The sequence below is a fragment of the Zosterops lateralis genome, assembly GCF_965231275.1.
Source record: "Zosterops lateralis genome assembly, chromosome: 13".
NCBI lineage: Eukaryota > Metazoa > Chordata > Aves > Passeriformes > Zosteropidae > Zosterops > Zosterops lateralis.
Window position 1 is genome coordinate 5,663,788 of NC_139773.1, and position 16,893 is coordinate 5,680,680.

General features: G+C 42.3%; 1 protein-coding gene across 7 annotated transcripts in view; it reads right to left on the bottom strand.

Annotated features, from left to right (window-relative positions):
• Window positions 1-16,893, bottom strand: part of TJP1 (tight junction protein 1) — a gene marked incomplete at its 5' end in the record, with an annotated part of 157,411 nt that overhangs the window by 61,916 nt on the left and 78,602 nt on the right. Inside the window, one exon of one of the 7 annotated variants that reach the window (XM_083871030.1) lies at window positions 5,848-6,180. The exons of the other annotated variants lie outside the window; for them this stretch is intronic. Within the exon in view, the coding sequence (XP_083727156.1) occupies window positions 5,848-5,880 (33 nt within the window). Of the gene's footprint in view, window positions 1-5,847; window positions 6,181-16,893 lie in introns of those variants that run through there. 7 annotated transcript variants of the gene reach the window in all.

Sequence of the window (16,893 nt, forward strand, 5' to 3'; positions counted from 1 at the left end):
AAGTTGAAAACTAATTACTGCCTTTTTAGGAGGGGTGGGGAAATATTTCATAATTAAGTTCCTAAGAAGAAGTTAAATGTAAAAGGCAAATGTGAGGAAGACAGAAGGCTGCTCTGCAGTGCAGTATGTACTGGGAAAAGCCTTGGGAACTACAAATCAAACAAACTGCCTACTTTTGCTCCATTTCTATTTTCAGCATATCAGAACTTTGTATATGTGGGGGTGGGGAGACAAAAAGGCCATCAGAGCCATACCAAGTTCTGTTGTTGCTTCTCTGCTATGGGAAGTTAACCACACACCTTATGATGAGTTATGTAGGCCAAAAAGGTCACATTTAACTACTTCTCCTAAGAATGTGAACTTCTTCAATGCAACACTCCCTACTCCTCTCATCTTACTGAATTTAGGCTGCCCTCCCCCACCACAAAATGGTAGAACATCTGTTTATAATGGATTAGGAAACAAGAATCCTATTAGAGATTACCAAATACTCTTGAGAAAATAAATACTTTTTTAATGTACAGCCAATATTTAAATTTTTAGCACCAACAATACAGTTCATTTTTCCAAGCGTCTAAACAAATCCTGATGTGTAAATGCAGGGAAGATCTCTAAAGAGCTACTGAAGACCCCACAGAGTCAGGAATAGTAAATAAAAGCCAAGTGCCCAGTCCTGCACACACTGGGGCATTTCTCCAATCCTGCAGTAGCCCATCTACATAACCCAAACACAGAGCTTGGGGCTTAAGGAGCTGCCGAAGGGCACATCACAGCAGGAAAATCCCATGGATAACCAAGCAGACACCACTGTCCCTGGACAAGTCTCCACACTTGGGGCCTCAGCAAGACTTGCTGCTCTTCAGCCTCCAAGGGATCCACGCTGGACCTTGACTGTTCAGCTGAACGTGTCCCTCCATTTCCTCAGATCCTTCACCCAAGCACGTCACAGCCCCTTCAAACAAGAGCACCCCTACTATTTATGACTGTACAGTGCATATTTGAATAATCTGTCCCTAAAATAGCATAATTATAAGACAAGACAGTGTTTTCATTTCAGGACTTTTTGGACTCAGCATAAATACACTGCACAGACTCATGGAATTCATTTTAAGACTTCCCTACGGCTGTTTGCTTAATCAGTACATTCAGTGAAGAAGTCATTAGTAATATATTTGCCTGAGAAAGCACTGGGCATAGTTTGATAATTATTTCTGCTGTATTTATACCATGATAACGTGGAAATATGTGTGGGGATATAAATGATGAATGTCTTTCTTAATCCATAACAAAAACAATAAAAGCATTTGCTTCAAATACTATCCCTTAACTCAAACTGACACCTAGAATTTGACAGTGTTACAAACCAAATATTGGGACTATTAATTTTGAAATGGACGCGTACATGGCTTTACTCCCCCCCACACTGTGACTAATCAGATTTTCCCCCACCACTCCAGTGTGTACACAAGACATGGCCTTTCCGCTGGGCATAGAGGACAGGAGAAGAAAACAGAAAGGAGGATCCTATTTCACACTGAAAGCTTACTGGCAAAAAATGGGTGAACACTTCAGTCCTTGGTGAGAACTTCAACATTGATACAAAGCTTTTGGATGAGTGCTTTGACCTGAGATAGACAATGCTTTTGCAGAGCACTTCAAGTAATAAACCCAACATATTTAGCACAATTCAGAGCTTCAGTGGTCAACTAGTTTAGTTTCCAACTCAGTACCTTACACTGAGTAGTTAAAAAACAAGTATTTTCACGAGTACCTGGAAGGTTTTGACAACAATGGGACACTGCAGTGTCAACAGACATATAACCACTCAATAACCACTCTTGACTTAAAGCAAAAATTCAAAATACTATATTTGAGCTTTTTTTAGCACAGATAGAAGTCTCTATTCTCATAAGCAGTAGCACAATGTGCATGTTGGAATACCTATGATGTACAATAACCCATTTCTAGAGGTTTTACTTGACACAGAGATTAGCTAGCTGGTCACTGATAAGGTCTGACTGATTTTCCACTCTATAAAGGTGGAGCCAGTTGCCAGGCACCGTCAGATTTCAAGCTCTGTTTACATTACAGTAATCTTTTTGCTGCACGTTGAACCAGAAGCAAACTCCAGAATACACTTCATAATGACCTACAGAGTGTGGAGCTGGCAGCTTTTCTCACACTGCAGGCCAAGTCATACTGAAAAATGCACCTCAAGTATCATCTGGTAGTTGAAGTTGCTGATAGTCCTAACTGGAACAATGAATTCAAGAAAATCCAAGCCTGAAACACAAATTACTCATATAAACTACTATTTGAAAAATACCTACCAGAACATTAAAATTAGTATTTTGCAGGGTCCAAATACAACTTACAGAAACACTAGCAAAATTAAATGCAGTATTTTAAAGGCTCTTTTTCCCATATAGGAAGTAGATTCTTAACTTAAACTGCATTCTCAGCTACTTTCCCATATACGTCTTCTATGTATTTCTTTGTTGTTCCAGTTAAAGAATCTCATGAACAACCAAAGAACTGATCCAACTTTACAGTGCCCATATACAGACTTACATAGGAAAAATAAAATACTGCTCCAAATTTAGCTATCTCACAGACTGAATTAGAAATCACTTTAAAAAAAACTTGCACATATATGCTCTACAAGAAACAAATTCATTGGTGTTTCCAAGTAAGATTTTGTGTACAACACTGACCCATACTTATGGAAAGCACAGGTCATTGACTATAAAACAGAAAACCAAGGAGTCCTTGCTATCAGCATGTCTTGAACCATTAACAGAGTCCTGTTCTCAGCTCCTGATTCAAGGGGTAGTTAACAGATACATGCCTGGAGCTAGAAAGCCAGCTACAATAACCAAAATTCAATTAGTTACACGACTGAGGTGAAAGACTGAAATACTCTTCATGAATGTATTTAAAAATAGAAACAAGTCTCAAGAACTCAGGTTCAGCATTCAAAAAGGCTCAGGGATTCAGGATGTTCTGTCCCATTCACAATTTAAAAGCTTTTTGGGGGTGGTTTTTTTTGTTTGGTTGCTTTTTTTTACCAGTGTGGACTATATCTGACTCTCCAACTTACAGGGAGAAAGAAAGTTTACATCTCATTACCAAGACTCTGGCAGAGTCATTCCCATAGCATCCATTAGTACTGTTCAAAAAGACATCAGAAGAGATTAGGCTCCTTAAAATTTCACAGTAACAGCCACAACCAGATTAAACTTCCAGCAAGTCTTCATTTCTCCACCATTTTCCACAGTATATTACCAACAGCTAGGCCAAGAACGTAACACCTTAATAAAACCACATTCTTTTACAGCATGGGAGGGGAAAAAGCTAAGCAATCAAAACTGAAGGGCAGTGAAACTGTTTGTTAAAGACTGTTGATAGTATGGTGTAACACAATCAATCACAGCAACCAAGATTATCTCATGTACAAATAAGAATTAGTCACCTAATAAAAACTTTTTTGGTTGTTTTTTCTTTATTTTTTTTTTAGGTTTTGTCTGGTCAAGTGTGGAAAGGTAACACAAAGCTCAAAAGTATAAGTAAATGTTAAGAGAAAACCATTCACAGAGGCTTTTTTAATGCACAACAACCCCAAAAATGAGAAACCAGATACCATGTCCAAAGGGGTAACTAAAGGAAACAAGATCTGGAATGTGAACACAGAAACCCCCCAATATTCTAGTATTTCCAAAAACTTTTTAATCTCCTTGTCTATAACTATTAAAACTACACAGACAGCGGCCCAGGAACTAATGGTTGAAACAAGTAACATTAACATTATCCATCTACTGAAAACACCTCTGTTTTGACAACAAAACTCATATAAAACAGTATGCATCAGATTCTAGTCTCTGAAGACATTTCTGTGATGAAAATAAAAAGGTTAAAAATAATTTTGATAAAAAGCTCTTACAGATTAAGAATTTACACTGACAGTCACAGGACTTACGAAATGAGGGTTTTTCCCAAGAAAGATATACTATTTCAATTACATGACTTCCATAAATCTGAAAGCATCCCAGTAAAGAGTTAAACCCCAGTGAGACTATATTTTGCAACATTCTTAAATTAACATACCTTTCAGTATAATTAGTTTGGCTGATACTGTATGCATGTATGCAAGCTCCAAGGGCCAATGTGATATGACCATGAGCAGGAGGAGTTTCAAATAACTGCTATGGCAAGATACAACTCCCAATTAACACAGTCTGTACACCAGTCAACAGCCAAAACAGATACACTTTCTGTACACTTCTGCAACTTTAAACACACTTCTGTATTTAAAAATAGAAAAACACTTCAAGACAGTACATGCATGTGTGGAAAGCAATATTTGTCTGCAGCCTCACAAAATAGCTGTATTTTAAGAGAGTGTTTTGAACCACAAATGAGAACTTCACACCTCAATTTTACATTAAAAAAAAAAAAATCTGAAAATTTTGATGCAATTTCTCACAATCCCTCACACAGTGGAATTCTAACACAACACTATTCAAGACAACCTTTATCTTCAACTCCTACTTGTTGTTAATATAAATGCATTTGGAAAGGGCTAAAAAGTATGTTTTGTCTGTCTCCATAGCTAGCTGATAGCAGAGTGAAATATTACCCAAAATAAGTCAAATTCATTGTTGAAATGTGTTTGTGTATATGTTAAAATGTAACACAATACCTCCGGAAGGATACTGAAAATGAGGCATGAAACTCAGTAGCCAACATTAGCTTTTACGTGTTCTAAATTCCACTCTGGAAGCTGAGGTTGCCCTCCTCGAACACACCTCGAAAGTAAGACTGGAGTTGGTAAAGTCGCCAGCAAACAGTATCTTACAACAATAGTAAGTTTGTTACTCAGTATCTCAAGTACCGAGGTTTTTGGGCGGTAATGCAGCAAGGTGCACATTTCCCTCTAGCCCGTAGAACACCACTCCTGAGTAAGCGCGTACCAGCAAGTGTCATCAGACCGAAACCACACAGTTTCACTCGAAAGCAAACACCACCGAGCCGGGCTCCGGGAACACCAGCTAACACACACGACGGGAACCCGCCGCGCTGAACCCGGAGCGACTACTCAGGGCGCCACAAGCTAAAAATTAGTTCGAAATTCAAATTCGGACTAGTTTCAAAGCGAAGCTTTAATTTTACGCGAAGGAGAAATAACCTGTTGAGCGTTCCTAGCCCCACCTCCCGCCCCGGGCCGCCGGCATTACTCACGGCCGGGGAGGTCAGAGTACACACCCCGCACCGTGCACCTGCACCGCCAACACCTACGGCTCAGCTGGAGGGAGGACCGCCACAAGTTTCTGACGGATTACTGCCGCCCCAAAGCTGTTTACCGTATGTCAGCAACAATCATCCCCGACTGATTCAGCGGCCACAGAAAAAAAAATAAAAAAATCCTGCAGTACTGGACTCTCCCGGTTGAGCCTTTCCTAATTGCTACCCGGCTGCGGGCTGGAACAAAAGGGCACGGCCGGCGCGGGGGCTTCTCCCGGGGGCAGGGCCCGGGGCCGCCGCCGTCCCGTCCAACAGGTGGGTGGGTGGGCGAGCGGGGAGGGCGGCGGGGGCGGCCGGGGGCAGCGGGCCGGGCCGGGCCGGGGGTGCGGGCCACCTGCGCCCCTCCCGCCGGGCAGCGGGGACAGCTCTGCGGGAACGCGGCCGGGAGGGGAGGCTCCGGCCCGCCTGCCCGCCTCCCCGCTCCGCGCTAGCCCGTGCCCTCCACACGGGCGGGGGGAAAGCCGCGGTGAGGGCTCGGTGGGGCTCGGGGAAAACCGCGCCGGGGAACCGCAGGACCGGAGCGGCCGGCCCGGGGCCGAGTCTTACCTTCGTGGAAGCCGCCGCGGCCCTGGCAGACATTTTGTTTCCTTCTCTCCCCCGGAGCCGGGCGAGCGTGTGCGCGCCTGCAACTCCTCAGGCCGGGGGAGAGAAACTCGGCGCCGCCGCCCGCGCCTCACGCAGCCGCCCGAATAAACATCGCAGGGCGCGGGGGGGAGGAGGAAGAGGAGGCCGGCAGGGAAGGGGCGGGGACGGGGGAGGAGGGAGAAAGGAAGAAAGAGGAAGGGGAGCGGAGGTTTAAGTTTGATAAAAGTGCGGTGTCTCTCCCGGAGCGGGTTCGGCCGGCGGGGCCGGAGCGCGGGAGCGGCCGCGCTGCCCCCCCCACCCCGGGCCCGCCCGCTCAGCGGCCGCGCCGCCCGCCCGCCTCGTGCCGCCCCCCCCGCGCCGCCACCGCCATGTCCGACCGCCGGCACGGCCCATCCCGCCGCGGGGGGACCGCCCGCCCCGCCGCCGCCCGGCCCCGCTTTGCCGCGGCACCCGAAGCCCCGCACGGCGGCGGAGCGGCGGTGGGGAAGCGGCCGGTGCCGGCCCCGCGGGCTGTGCCGGGCGCGGCGCGGTGAGGGGCCGCCCGCGGGGCTCGCTGGCCGCCGGGCTCCCCCGCGCCATGGTCGGGGCGGCGGGGGCCGAGCGCGGCCGGGCCGGCGCAGCCTATGGGAGCGCGGGGGGCGTTTGAGCGGGGAGCGGAGCAGGCCGGGACCGCCACCGGCACCGGGACCGGGACCGCCCCTGGGCTGCGGGGCTCGGCACGGCCCGTACCCGTCCCCGCGGTCCCGCAGCGCTCACGGGCGGAATTCTCGCCCCCTGGAGCCGCCGCAGAACTGCCATGTCCATCAGCGCGGGCTCGGAGCGGCTCTCGCGTTTGCCCATTGTTTGAAGGGGCGGGACGTCAGCTTTCCCTAATTGTACATTTTGTTCTTGAGATAAAAGCAATAAAGGCACAAAAAGAAAACAACTTGGGAGATTTGCTTTGCTCTAAGGTGGTGACTGCATAGTCTTAGCATTTCCTATAGCACTGTGAGCTGCTGCCCGTGGCTTTGAAAAATAAACTTTTCCCAGTGTTTTAGACAAAGCGGTTTTAGTGTCTTTTACAAAGTAAGTATTTACTTAAGCACTAAGAGAAATACTGCAATTTTTTTTTTCTCCATGTAAAAGGAAAGGCTTTTAAAGATGTTATTTTGCTTTTGGGCGTTGGATGCCCAGCCCATGCAGGATGAGGCTGGAAAGGCAGCCGGAGCTGTGCCTTTGGGATGGCTCAGGCCACAGACAGCCCAGCACAGCCCGGGTTTGGTAGGGCCAAGCCATAAGTTGACCGAACCACTCCCAGCAGCATCACCCACCGGAGTGCCTCAAACCCGAGTGAAAAGCCGGCACAGTCTGTTAGTCAGTCACATCGCCATGGTCCATAGTTTATGATGTTGCTTAATTTACTCTTTAGAATTAGATAAGAGCCCAAGTGGCCTGACTAATCAGGTACAGAAGGTTCCAGCGAGAGGAAAGTAGGTGAGAAAAATCCCAAACCAAAACAGGAGTACTTTGCACTCACTTTGCAAACATTTCATGAGATATATGTGACAGTAAAAGCCGTGGTGTCAGGGCCACAGTTTTCTTGCAGTTGAACTATTTATGTGCCACCAGCTGCTTTTCTGCTCCACGCAATCTCCAGAAGCGCTTAAATTCTTAAAACGGCGCAACAATTCAACGATCCAAATCCCTCTTCCACCAAGAAACGCCCTACCCAGAGCTACTGTATGACTTTTACGTTTGTTCTCTTTTGAAAATAAACAAATTCATATTCCAGGAAATAGCTGGAGCAAATTCCCAAGGCAGCGGTCCGAAATCAGGGGGAAGGGCCAGCTCCTGCACCGTGGCGGGGAGAGCGGGCAGGGAGAGCCCCGGGACCTCTCACAGCGCACACCGGGCCAGCCCCGCAGCCCCGGGAGCTCTGCAGCACCGGGCCCGCTGTGTGACACCGGAGCCCTCCCGGAGTGCCCCAACACCCGCCTTCGCCCTTCCCTTCCCCGCTGGGAGAGCTCTGAAGGGACCCGGCCCCACGGCAGCTCTCCCGTGGCCTCCTGCCAGAGCCCCTTCCATGGAAACACTGCTGCGCATTTTGTATTTGCTGATTGATAGATGTAACTAAGCCTCAGATTGCTGGGGTTTTTTTATTTTTTTTTAATTTTTTTTTTTTTAAATTCTATCTGCACATGCAGAAGGCGGGATGTGACGGGTTTTGTGCCCACACGCTTCACTGCCAGAGCATTCAGCAGAGGAGGCAGGAAGGAAAAGGCTGAGATCACAACAGGAAGGAGGGGGAAGATTTCGAGGTGTGGAGACGCATGAAAAGAAACTCAGGGGAGGATGACCTGATAAACTGTAGGATGCAATAATCGTTCCCTTTCACCTTTCTCTCCTTGAATAGTTTTGGGAAGGGTGGACAAGACCTACAGGCTGGGGAAGAGTAAAGATGATCAACCGAGATGAGGCAAAGGAATGAAAGAGGACTGAAGGAATGCAAACAGAGGTGGAGATGGATTCCCTGAAATGAGGGAGAAGGACCATGGGAATGAAAAGCAGTTATTAAAGTATTGGGAGAAAGATGGGGAATAAATAAAAAGGTGAAGGAAAAAAAATATTGAGCAAAGAAAGTTCCAGCAAAGATGGAGGTGCCATTTTTGTATCATCTTACATCGGATGAGAAGATGCTATCAATCCATACACTGAATTTAACAAGGTGGGAGACCAGTTAACAAGGAAGAACTTCTGCTAGGGGTTTAAAACAGCTGGATATACATAACTTTAGTCCACAGAGACTAAAGAGATCCCTTCCCTTCCCTTCCCTTCCCTTCCCTTCCCTTCCCTTCCCTTCCCTTCCCTTCCCTTCCCTTCCCTTCCCTTCCCTTCCCTTCCCTTCCCTTCCCTTCCCTTCCCTTCCCTTCCCTTCCCTTCCCTTCCCTTCCCTTCCCTTCCCTTCCCTTCCCTTCCCTCCACCATCTTCCTTCTCTTTCCATCCAACAGTTATTTAAATCTTCATCTCTACTCTTGATACAAATTAGAGGAGCCAGAAATGCCATCTTATTCTATTAGCATTGGTAAAATGCATAAATTTTTTGGTAGATACAAATTATTTTTAATGAATGGTTTTGCTTGTTTTTATACAAAGCAATAGCAGAATCATGTTGCTGTCCTTTGAAATTCTTCCTTCAGGAGAATTTTTGCATCTCTTCATTAACAAATTGCTCACAAGCAAATCTACCATCAGCAGTACTGAAAATGCCAAATCAAATGTTGGTCAAGTCAACCTAGAATTATCTTAAGTACAAATCACTTTGAATTTTACAGTCCTATGTAACCTTGGGTGGGTTTTTTAATTTTTCAGTAAGTATTACAAAATTCATGTCTGAAGGAGCAAATTATATATTGTTAAGACTGCTAGGATTCCAGTGTATTCATGTGTTCCCTTTAAACACCTTTAATGAAACAGCAGATATCTATATATTTATCCACACATATTGATATATAGCAAGAGAGATGTATGTGTTAGTGTTTAGGTATATATATGCCTTATATATATATAGTACATTCAGTCAGATACAGATATATAGCAAGTCCCATCTGTTAGCTAAGGGACCAGAATTTTAAAAAATATTTCTGATTCTACCCTTATGGGTCCTGAGAACAGGATCATCTTTAACCCCTGTCTTTAGATAGAAAATTGTCTTGGAAGTCAAGTGCTTTATGCATTCTTTAAATAACTGCTACTGCGAGATGTCTAAAAAAAGTACTATTATATTTTTTTGGTAGGAAATCTAAAAATAAAACTACTATTTAATAAGTTCAAACCATGACCCTACATTGATTCAAAGGACGCAGAAGGACAGTCAGATGTGTGAATCCTTCTTTCTGAGGGCATGGCTGTCTGTTACACTGCAAGAACAGGAAGTCTATTCTCTACTTTGTGTTGACTTAACTTTTTAAGAAATGTTTTGACCACTTAAAGATGGGGAAGAAGGAAACTGCAGAACCGCAGCCACTACAGAGACAACTTCCTGTGGGTTTTGTGGTGTGTGTGGCTCAGGAAGAGAACAATTTATGTGAGATCTTTCAGAGATAGCAGACAGTTTTGCTGCCCTATGAGGTAGTCTTGGGATGCTCAGCTATAAATAGGCCAATATATTATCAATTATGTCATGCAGTTTAGTTGATATTGTACGTTCTTTACTTGTAGTTGTCACATGATTTCAGCATTTCAGGAACAAAGAAAAAAGGGGAAGAGAAAATTAGCGGTTATCATACAAACCACAAGAGAAGAAAGTATCTGCTTCTACCTCAAGGTGTAAAAAACAGGGTTTTAGAGAAAGCTGTGGGAAATCCATGTCCTTAAAATTACACAGAACTTCAGTGTCTTGAGGAATCAAGTCCCTAAGGAAAAAAATAATGTAGTGATGATGCCTAGTAATGACTCTTATCTTCCTCCCACTTCCATGGAACTAAACCTTGGTACCTATTGACTCTATAAAGGGCTGTATATCACTGCAGTGCCTCTTCTGAAAACACTGCAGACAATTGCTCAATACACCAGGAACAGAGTCTTCCAGTAATTCACAGCCACTCACATACTGGAATTGTTAGACAAAGACAAAATCCCAAAATCTGTACTTCACCTCTCACTGAGAGGTTAAAGCACATACCTCAAGTACACTCCAGAGGCTGGATATGCTCAGAACGGGAATAAACCCAAGATGTTCATACAGGTGGCTTGCCTCAATTCCAGCTATTTAAACTCATTGTTATTTCCTTTTTAACACCTTAAAAATAGTACAGGGTTTAACACAGTGCAAGGGCATTTTTTCTGTTTAGACTGAATATCACTTCAACTTGTAAGCAAATGGGAAATGTAGAAATAGAAGTAAAAGTAGGTTGCAGTGGCAATGCAACATTATTTTCAGCCTTAAAATACTTTAAGGATATATCACTGTAGAGCTGAAATCTAGTCTCTTTGGTTATCATTTTGGAATATCCTTATAAAAAGAAACTCATCTCCATGGTTTGGACCAGGTCTTGGAGAAACTTTGTCATCTGTATAATTGTGTAGTGACAAAGTCTGAGACTACTGTTGAAGAAAATATTATCTGTGAGTTTTAGTTGTGCTTCATGGCAGCAGAGCTCATTTATTACAGAAATTCATTACAGAAATGTTATGTAACTATTCTACTTCCCATTTCAGATGTTTTATGAACAGGACTGTAAACTTCAATGCACTGCAGCTGATCAAGGCTGATTTTACAAAATGCTTCACTGTTAAGTAGCCACTGGATGTCAAAATGTCAGATATTGGGAACTGTTACACTTTCTCCAGGTTTATTTGGTAGAGAGGGGACTGTTAAAATAACCAAAGACAGCTGTGAGACTTCAGCAGGCACAAACTCGGTGCTGATGTGATTCCAGCCCCAGAAACAGTCACTCTGCAGACAGCACCACACATGCTCCAGTGATCTAGAATTATTATTTATCATATTTACCTTCTAGAGAGCATGACTAGCAGTTCACCCTAAAAAGTGCTTGCCCAGACAATGAGCAACATGCACCAAAGATAAATCGAATGGGCAACTTTAGAAAGCAAAAGTGAAGACAATGCACACAGGCTTTGTCACCTACAAACACCCAGTGATTTGTAAAGGCAGTCCAGGGCCAGCTTAACAAAATTGATTCATTTAATTACCTTTCTGGCAAACGACTCTGTATTCAAACCCAGAAGTTTTCCAGGAACCCTTGCACAGGATACAAAGTGACAAACCTGTTCTCTGAAACCCAAACAGAATGACCACTACAAGGAAAAGAGAAGATGGAGAGGACAGGGGATTGCAGAGGTGTGGTTTTCTAAAAAAGATAGTTTTGAAAGGTGAGATCATTTCTACAGTTTCTTGAGCACAGATATCAGACTTGCAATGAGTACTACAGGAAATTATCATGACTCATTTTTGTTATTGATACTGAGAGGAGCATGCATACAGAAAATGAAAATATGTACTGAAAATTGTTACATTCAACACAAAAATATATACTAAAAATTGTTACACTGCTAAAAGTGTTTATAGATAATGATGCAAAATGTGAGCTCATCTGCTTCTTAATTCTTCATACCAAAAAGACTTTATTGCATAATTGCAGAAAATGTAGAAACTTAGATTACTGATCTTTATAACTTATAATTTAGAACCTATTTATGACCTTTATAACCTATTTTATTGCCACTCAGCTTTCACCTTTTAGAATCTCAAATTTATTTTTATCCTCTTGCCTTTCTTATTACAACTGGTACAAGACTCCATCTATTCTTTTAAAATTCACATGCACAAATCCATCAAGTCAAGGAACTAACAATGTGCTTAAAAGTAGGAAGACCAGATTACACCCAGTTAATTCCAGTGTAATCTTTACCTTAGTTGGTAGCTCTGTCCCAGTAGCACCTGCTTTACAAGAGCAACTTCAGTAAGGTTTAGAGGAGGTAAGTAAGGTGAGTAAGGTAAGGTGAGTAAGCTCCTGCTGGTCACGCCCATAGGGTTATGAACCCTTTCCATCTTGGTATTTGCTTTTGTTTCTACCTCCAAATATTAAAAACAATTTTTAAAAAAAGGCACTTAAAAAGATAGCTGTTTGTGTCACTAGAAGAAACTCAAATTACCTTGTTTGTACTCCCTACAGGTTTCTTAAATATATTATTGGATGATTATGTTATACAGGAGTGTCACCACTGGTCTGAGATGGTTTTGTTGGGGGTCTCTTTCAAAATCATTACCATTCTAAAATATATAAGCCTGAGACATGAGTGCTTAAAATATTATTTTGTTATAAAACACTAGAGCAGAACATAGTTTTGTGAGTTTTAACTCTGTATTTCAATAATTCAGACTACACCCTCAAGGAATCTTACTTAAGGCACGTTCATTGAACACCATATACTTTCCATCTTAAAGTTAAGAGTGCTTTTCAGTTACTTTTAGTCTGCAGCAACTAAGTAGACACCTGGTTATCTGTGATATTATATATTTTATTTTAGCTGTGTCTGCAATCAATAGCGAAATTTAGCTCCCAGGGACAACATGTTTTGCAGGATGCCATATTTCATCTGTAACTGCTACAGTTTGGTTAATATTAGTATTTTTAATTATATAAATGTCGCTACAAGTTTTTAAAATAAGTTTACAAGTTTTCAGTGTATGTAACAGTTTCAACATGGCAATTTACATGAGCGGCTACTAGAACAGAAAGTGCTTAGTGTGGAAGGATATTGCATTATTTCCTGACCTGCTGTTGTCAGGAAAGAAAAGCACGTCACAGGCTGGCTTTTAGGCTCTGGTGTGTCACAGCACATGAAATCAGTGGGCAGCAGTAATGATGAGAATCCCACATTCTGCTCATGTTCCTTGGGCACTCATTTCTGCTCTGGCACTGTCTCACTCCCTCCACAGCTGTGTCTTGCTACTCTGTCTGGGGATACCTGAAGTGATACTGGTTTAAAAACTATCCTTGGAGCACAGAGGGAGGAATAAGTAGCCAAAGATGGGACTTTTTAAGCTGACTTTACTGGCAAAGGTAACATGATTATGTATTTATACTCACACAGCATTTATTTACACTTCAAGCACAGGGATCACCTCAGCTGCAGATTTCTGAACCTCTGGGCAGAAGGAATCCTCTGCCTCACAGAGATTGGGCACCTGGACCTCATCTGAGACAGGAAGGCTTGCTTGGATAATTCACTCCTTGGATAATTCACTCCTTGGATAATTGCATGACAGTTTTCCAGTAGTCCTGTATGATATGTCATCATGCATGTGCAAGAAATTCTTAGATGCTCATTTTTTTTTAGTTTGGAGATTTATACAGTACTGGCTGTGTAAAGGCACAGTGAAACCAGTTGTCATTGAATCACTCAGAATCTTCGAAAAGCATACAGGCATTTTACACTTGGTCTCATTAATTACAACCTGTAATGCATTTTCAGTAAGACATTTTTCAGAAAAAAAATCTAGATATGATTTTGCTTTGAAATTTACAAAATCAGGCTTTGACCACAGAGTAGTACTGGGTATGCTTAAGACAGTAAACAAGAGGTTCAAAAAGATGTGAAGTACTAAATGAGATATTTTTATGAGTCATCACAGTGCCTATACTGATACAGAGTCCAAACTTCACTTATTTCTCTCAGCTGATTTGATTCAGTCCAGCTCTCTAGGCACTTATACTGCAAACAGATCTGTAATCTGATTTACATTTGCCAAAACAGAAGTTCTTCAGAGAAACTCACAGCTGGGATTTGTCTCCAGGACTGTCAGGGCTCAGCTCTGTTCTGCTAAAACTCGTTGTGCATTACCCAGGAAGCATTAGTATTTGATGAGATAAATATATATTCCCACAGGTGTATCTTTACTCAAACAGCAACTTCAAATTTAAGAAAAACACAGTCAGAAATTCTCCTGACTGCCTCAGAACCAGAGAGACAATCACTTTAGTATAGGACCACACATTCCACAACCTATATAATAGTGAAGCCCAGAGGCTCTAACCAGAACAATGCTTTAATCTAGCTAAACTTATACAGTCAGGACAGAAGGATTCAAAGCAAAAATATTTACAGTGCAAAGCTCAAAGCTAACAGGGCAAATGCTCTATTTACCACACTTGGATGCCTGTTTCTCATGCAAGTGTTTAGCCCTCACAGAATCCACATTATATCAATATCATTAGCTGAATCTTTTCTTTACACATCTGTCAGTTCAACTCGATGTGCCAGCTGAAAAACTGTAACTGTCACATCCTTTTTTAAATGTGTGAGATTGTAATACTTGTAAAAAGTGCTAAAGCAAGGGCCTAGGGACTGAAATTCTTGTTTTCCAAGCAGGTAAAGCAAGGACAAGCATTAAAGCAAGTTTCCCAGTGAAGTCCAGTCGGTGTGGCTGTTTTCAGTCTTCAATCCCTTTGTGTGAAAGCTTGTTGAGTATTTCCAATGTTATGCTTTAGTCTAATAAAAGATACAGCTTCTCACCATAAAACTTGCTCCCCAACTAGCAAACATTTCTGAAAGCCTCTTCAAACCTGGAGAAACCACTTTTTGCCAAGTGTGCAAACTTCCATGAGTCACATAGTATTCTGACTTCTGTTTTAAGATGAGTAAATATGATAATTGACAACAAGATGCTGAAGTGAATTACACAGTTTCTTACGATAAATGTAAGAAGTGTTTTAAAGAAGGTCTTCCATAGAAAGTTCATTTATTTTCCCATATTTTTCCAAAGCTTCTCATTAAAAGCAGCAGCCTTCAACACAGACCTTTTTTTTTTTTTTTTTTTTTTTTTTTTCCTCGCTAAGACCCAATTTTAAATACAGAGTTTGAAATCAACCCTATGACTCTTTCCTGGCTGTGTGTCATACTGACATTTAACATCAAATACATGCACTGCTGCTTTTTAGACATGCACTGCTGGACAAATAGATTGCATACTACTTCTAAATATTTCTCTCAGGGTACCCATATGCTATTTTCACAAATGGTCATCTCTTTGGTTTCTGAATAATGTATGTCAAGACCAGGAGAAAGAAAGAAAGAAAGAAAGAAAGAAAGAAAGAAAGAAAGAAAGAAAGAAAGAAAGAAAGAAAGAAAGAAAGAAAGAAAGAGCAAGCCTAGCCCCTAGGTCACCACAGAAAATATCCAAAACTACTTTACTAGAACACCTTTTTTGTACACTTGTCTTACAGTATGGACTAATTTCTTTCCAGCCTACTCTTTTTATTTCTCTAACTGTATCACTGCCCTGGCTGCACTAATAGGCCTTAATAGCCTTGGCAAATTGATTATGAAGCTAATTAATTATTTCTCTTTAAAAGCCCTGTAATCTGGAAGCAGTAGCAGGGGTTGACAGAGATTTACACAGAGGAGGAAAGAAGGTGGAGGCATTTTCCCCCATGAACACTATAGTATTGCCATAACTCACATGAAACCTCCTCTCCCTGCTCCCCAGCCAGAGCTGCATCATGAGCAGTTAACACACTCATTATTCTTGGCACAGAAATAAATTAGAGAGGTAATCACTGAATGCTTAGATCATTTGGGAAAATCAGTGAAACTATCTTTACCTACATAAGCACATTGGAGAAGGATTACAAATCATGTACAGTGTTTATTATATCTGCAAATGCACAAGATAATACAGTAGCTGTTGCCCTCATTATATTAAAGCCAACAAATAAAATGTGAGCTTTGCAAAACCTTTGCTCATATACATGCAGGGTCAGCTTTACCCGTGCATGGTCACGAAAGGCCCAGAGACAAGGGTGTGAACAATGATGCTTCCCTGCAGCAGCACAAGCCCCATCTTGTACAACCTGTACAACCTGAGAGCCAGGAGAGCAGTAAGGTGAATGAGCCTTCAGAACATATCAATGTCTTGGTACTTTATAAAACTACAACACAGGTAATGAGATCTTATCAAAACATTATTTAATGTCATGACTCGAGCACAGGAACATTGCTATTTGAATTTAAATTAAAATTTCATTAGGTATCATATTACATTTTAAAATTAGTATTTTGTTTCTAAGCCAACAGAGTCAATTGTGTAACTGAAGGCTATCTACATCACAGCCTTTTCCATGCCACTGCAAAAAATAATTCTCTCAAGGATAAGTTGACTGAGGTCTCTCAAATGTATGTGTTATATATGCAGATAAATTTCATGTTGTTTTTAAATCAAAATTATTATTTTCCATCTTCCTGCCTGCAGTGAAAAGGCAAATACAGTCCTTACATGACCCTCCTCCAAGTCTCCTTCCAAAAGGAGTGTCATGTGTCACCAGTGAGGATGGCCAGTGCCCCACCGATCCACTATTGTGTGGCAGTCAGGGACAGAGGAAGGAACAGACTCAGTGAGAAGTACACCTGGGGACATCCTGCTCTACCAGGATTCTATTATTCTCTAGACAGAATGAAAAATAGCACTCTAAAGCACCAGCATGTTCCCTGTTTTCAAAAAGTTG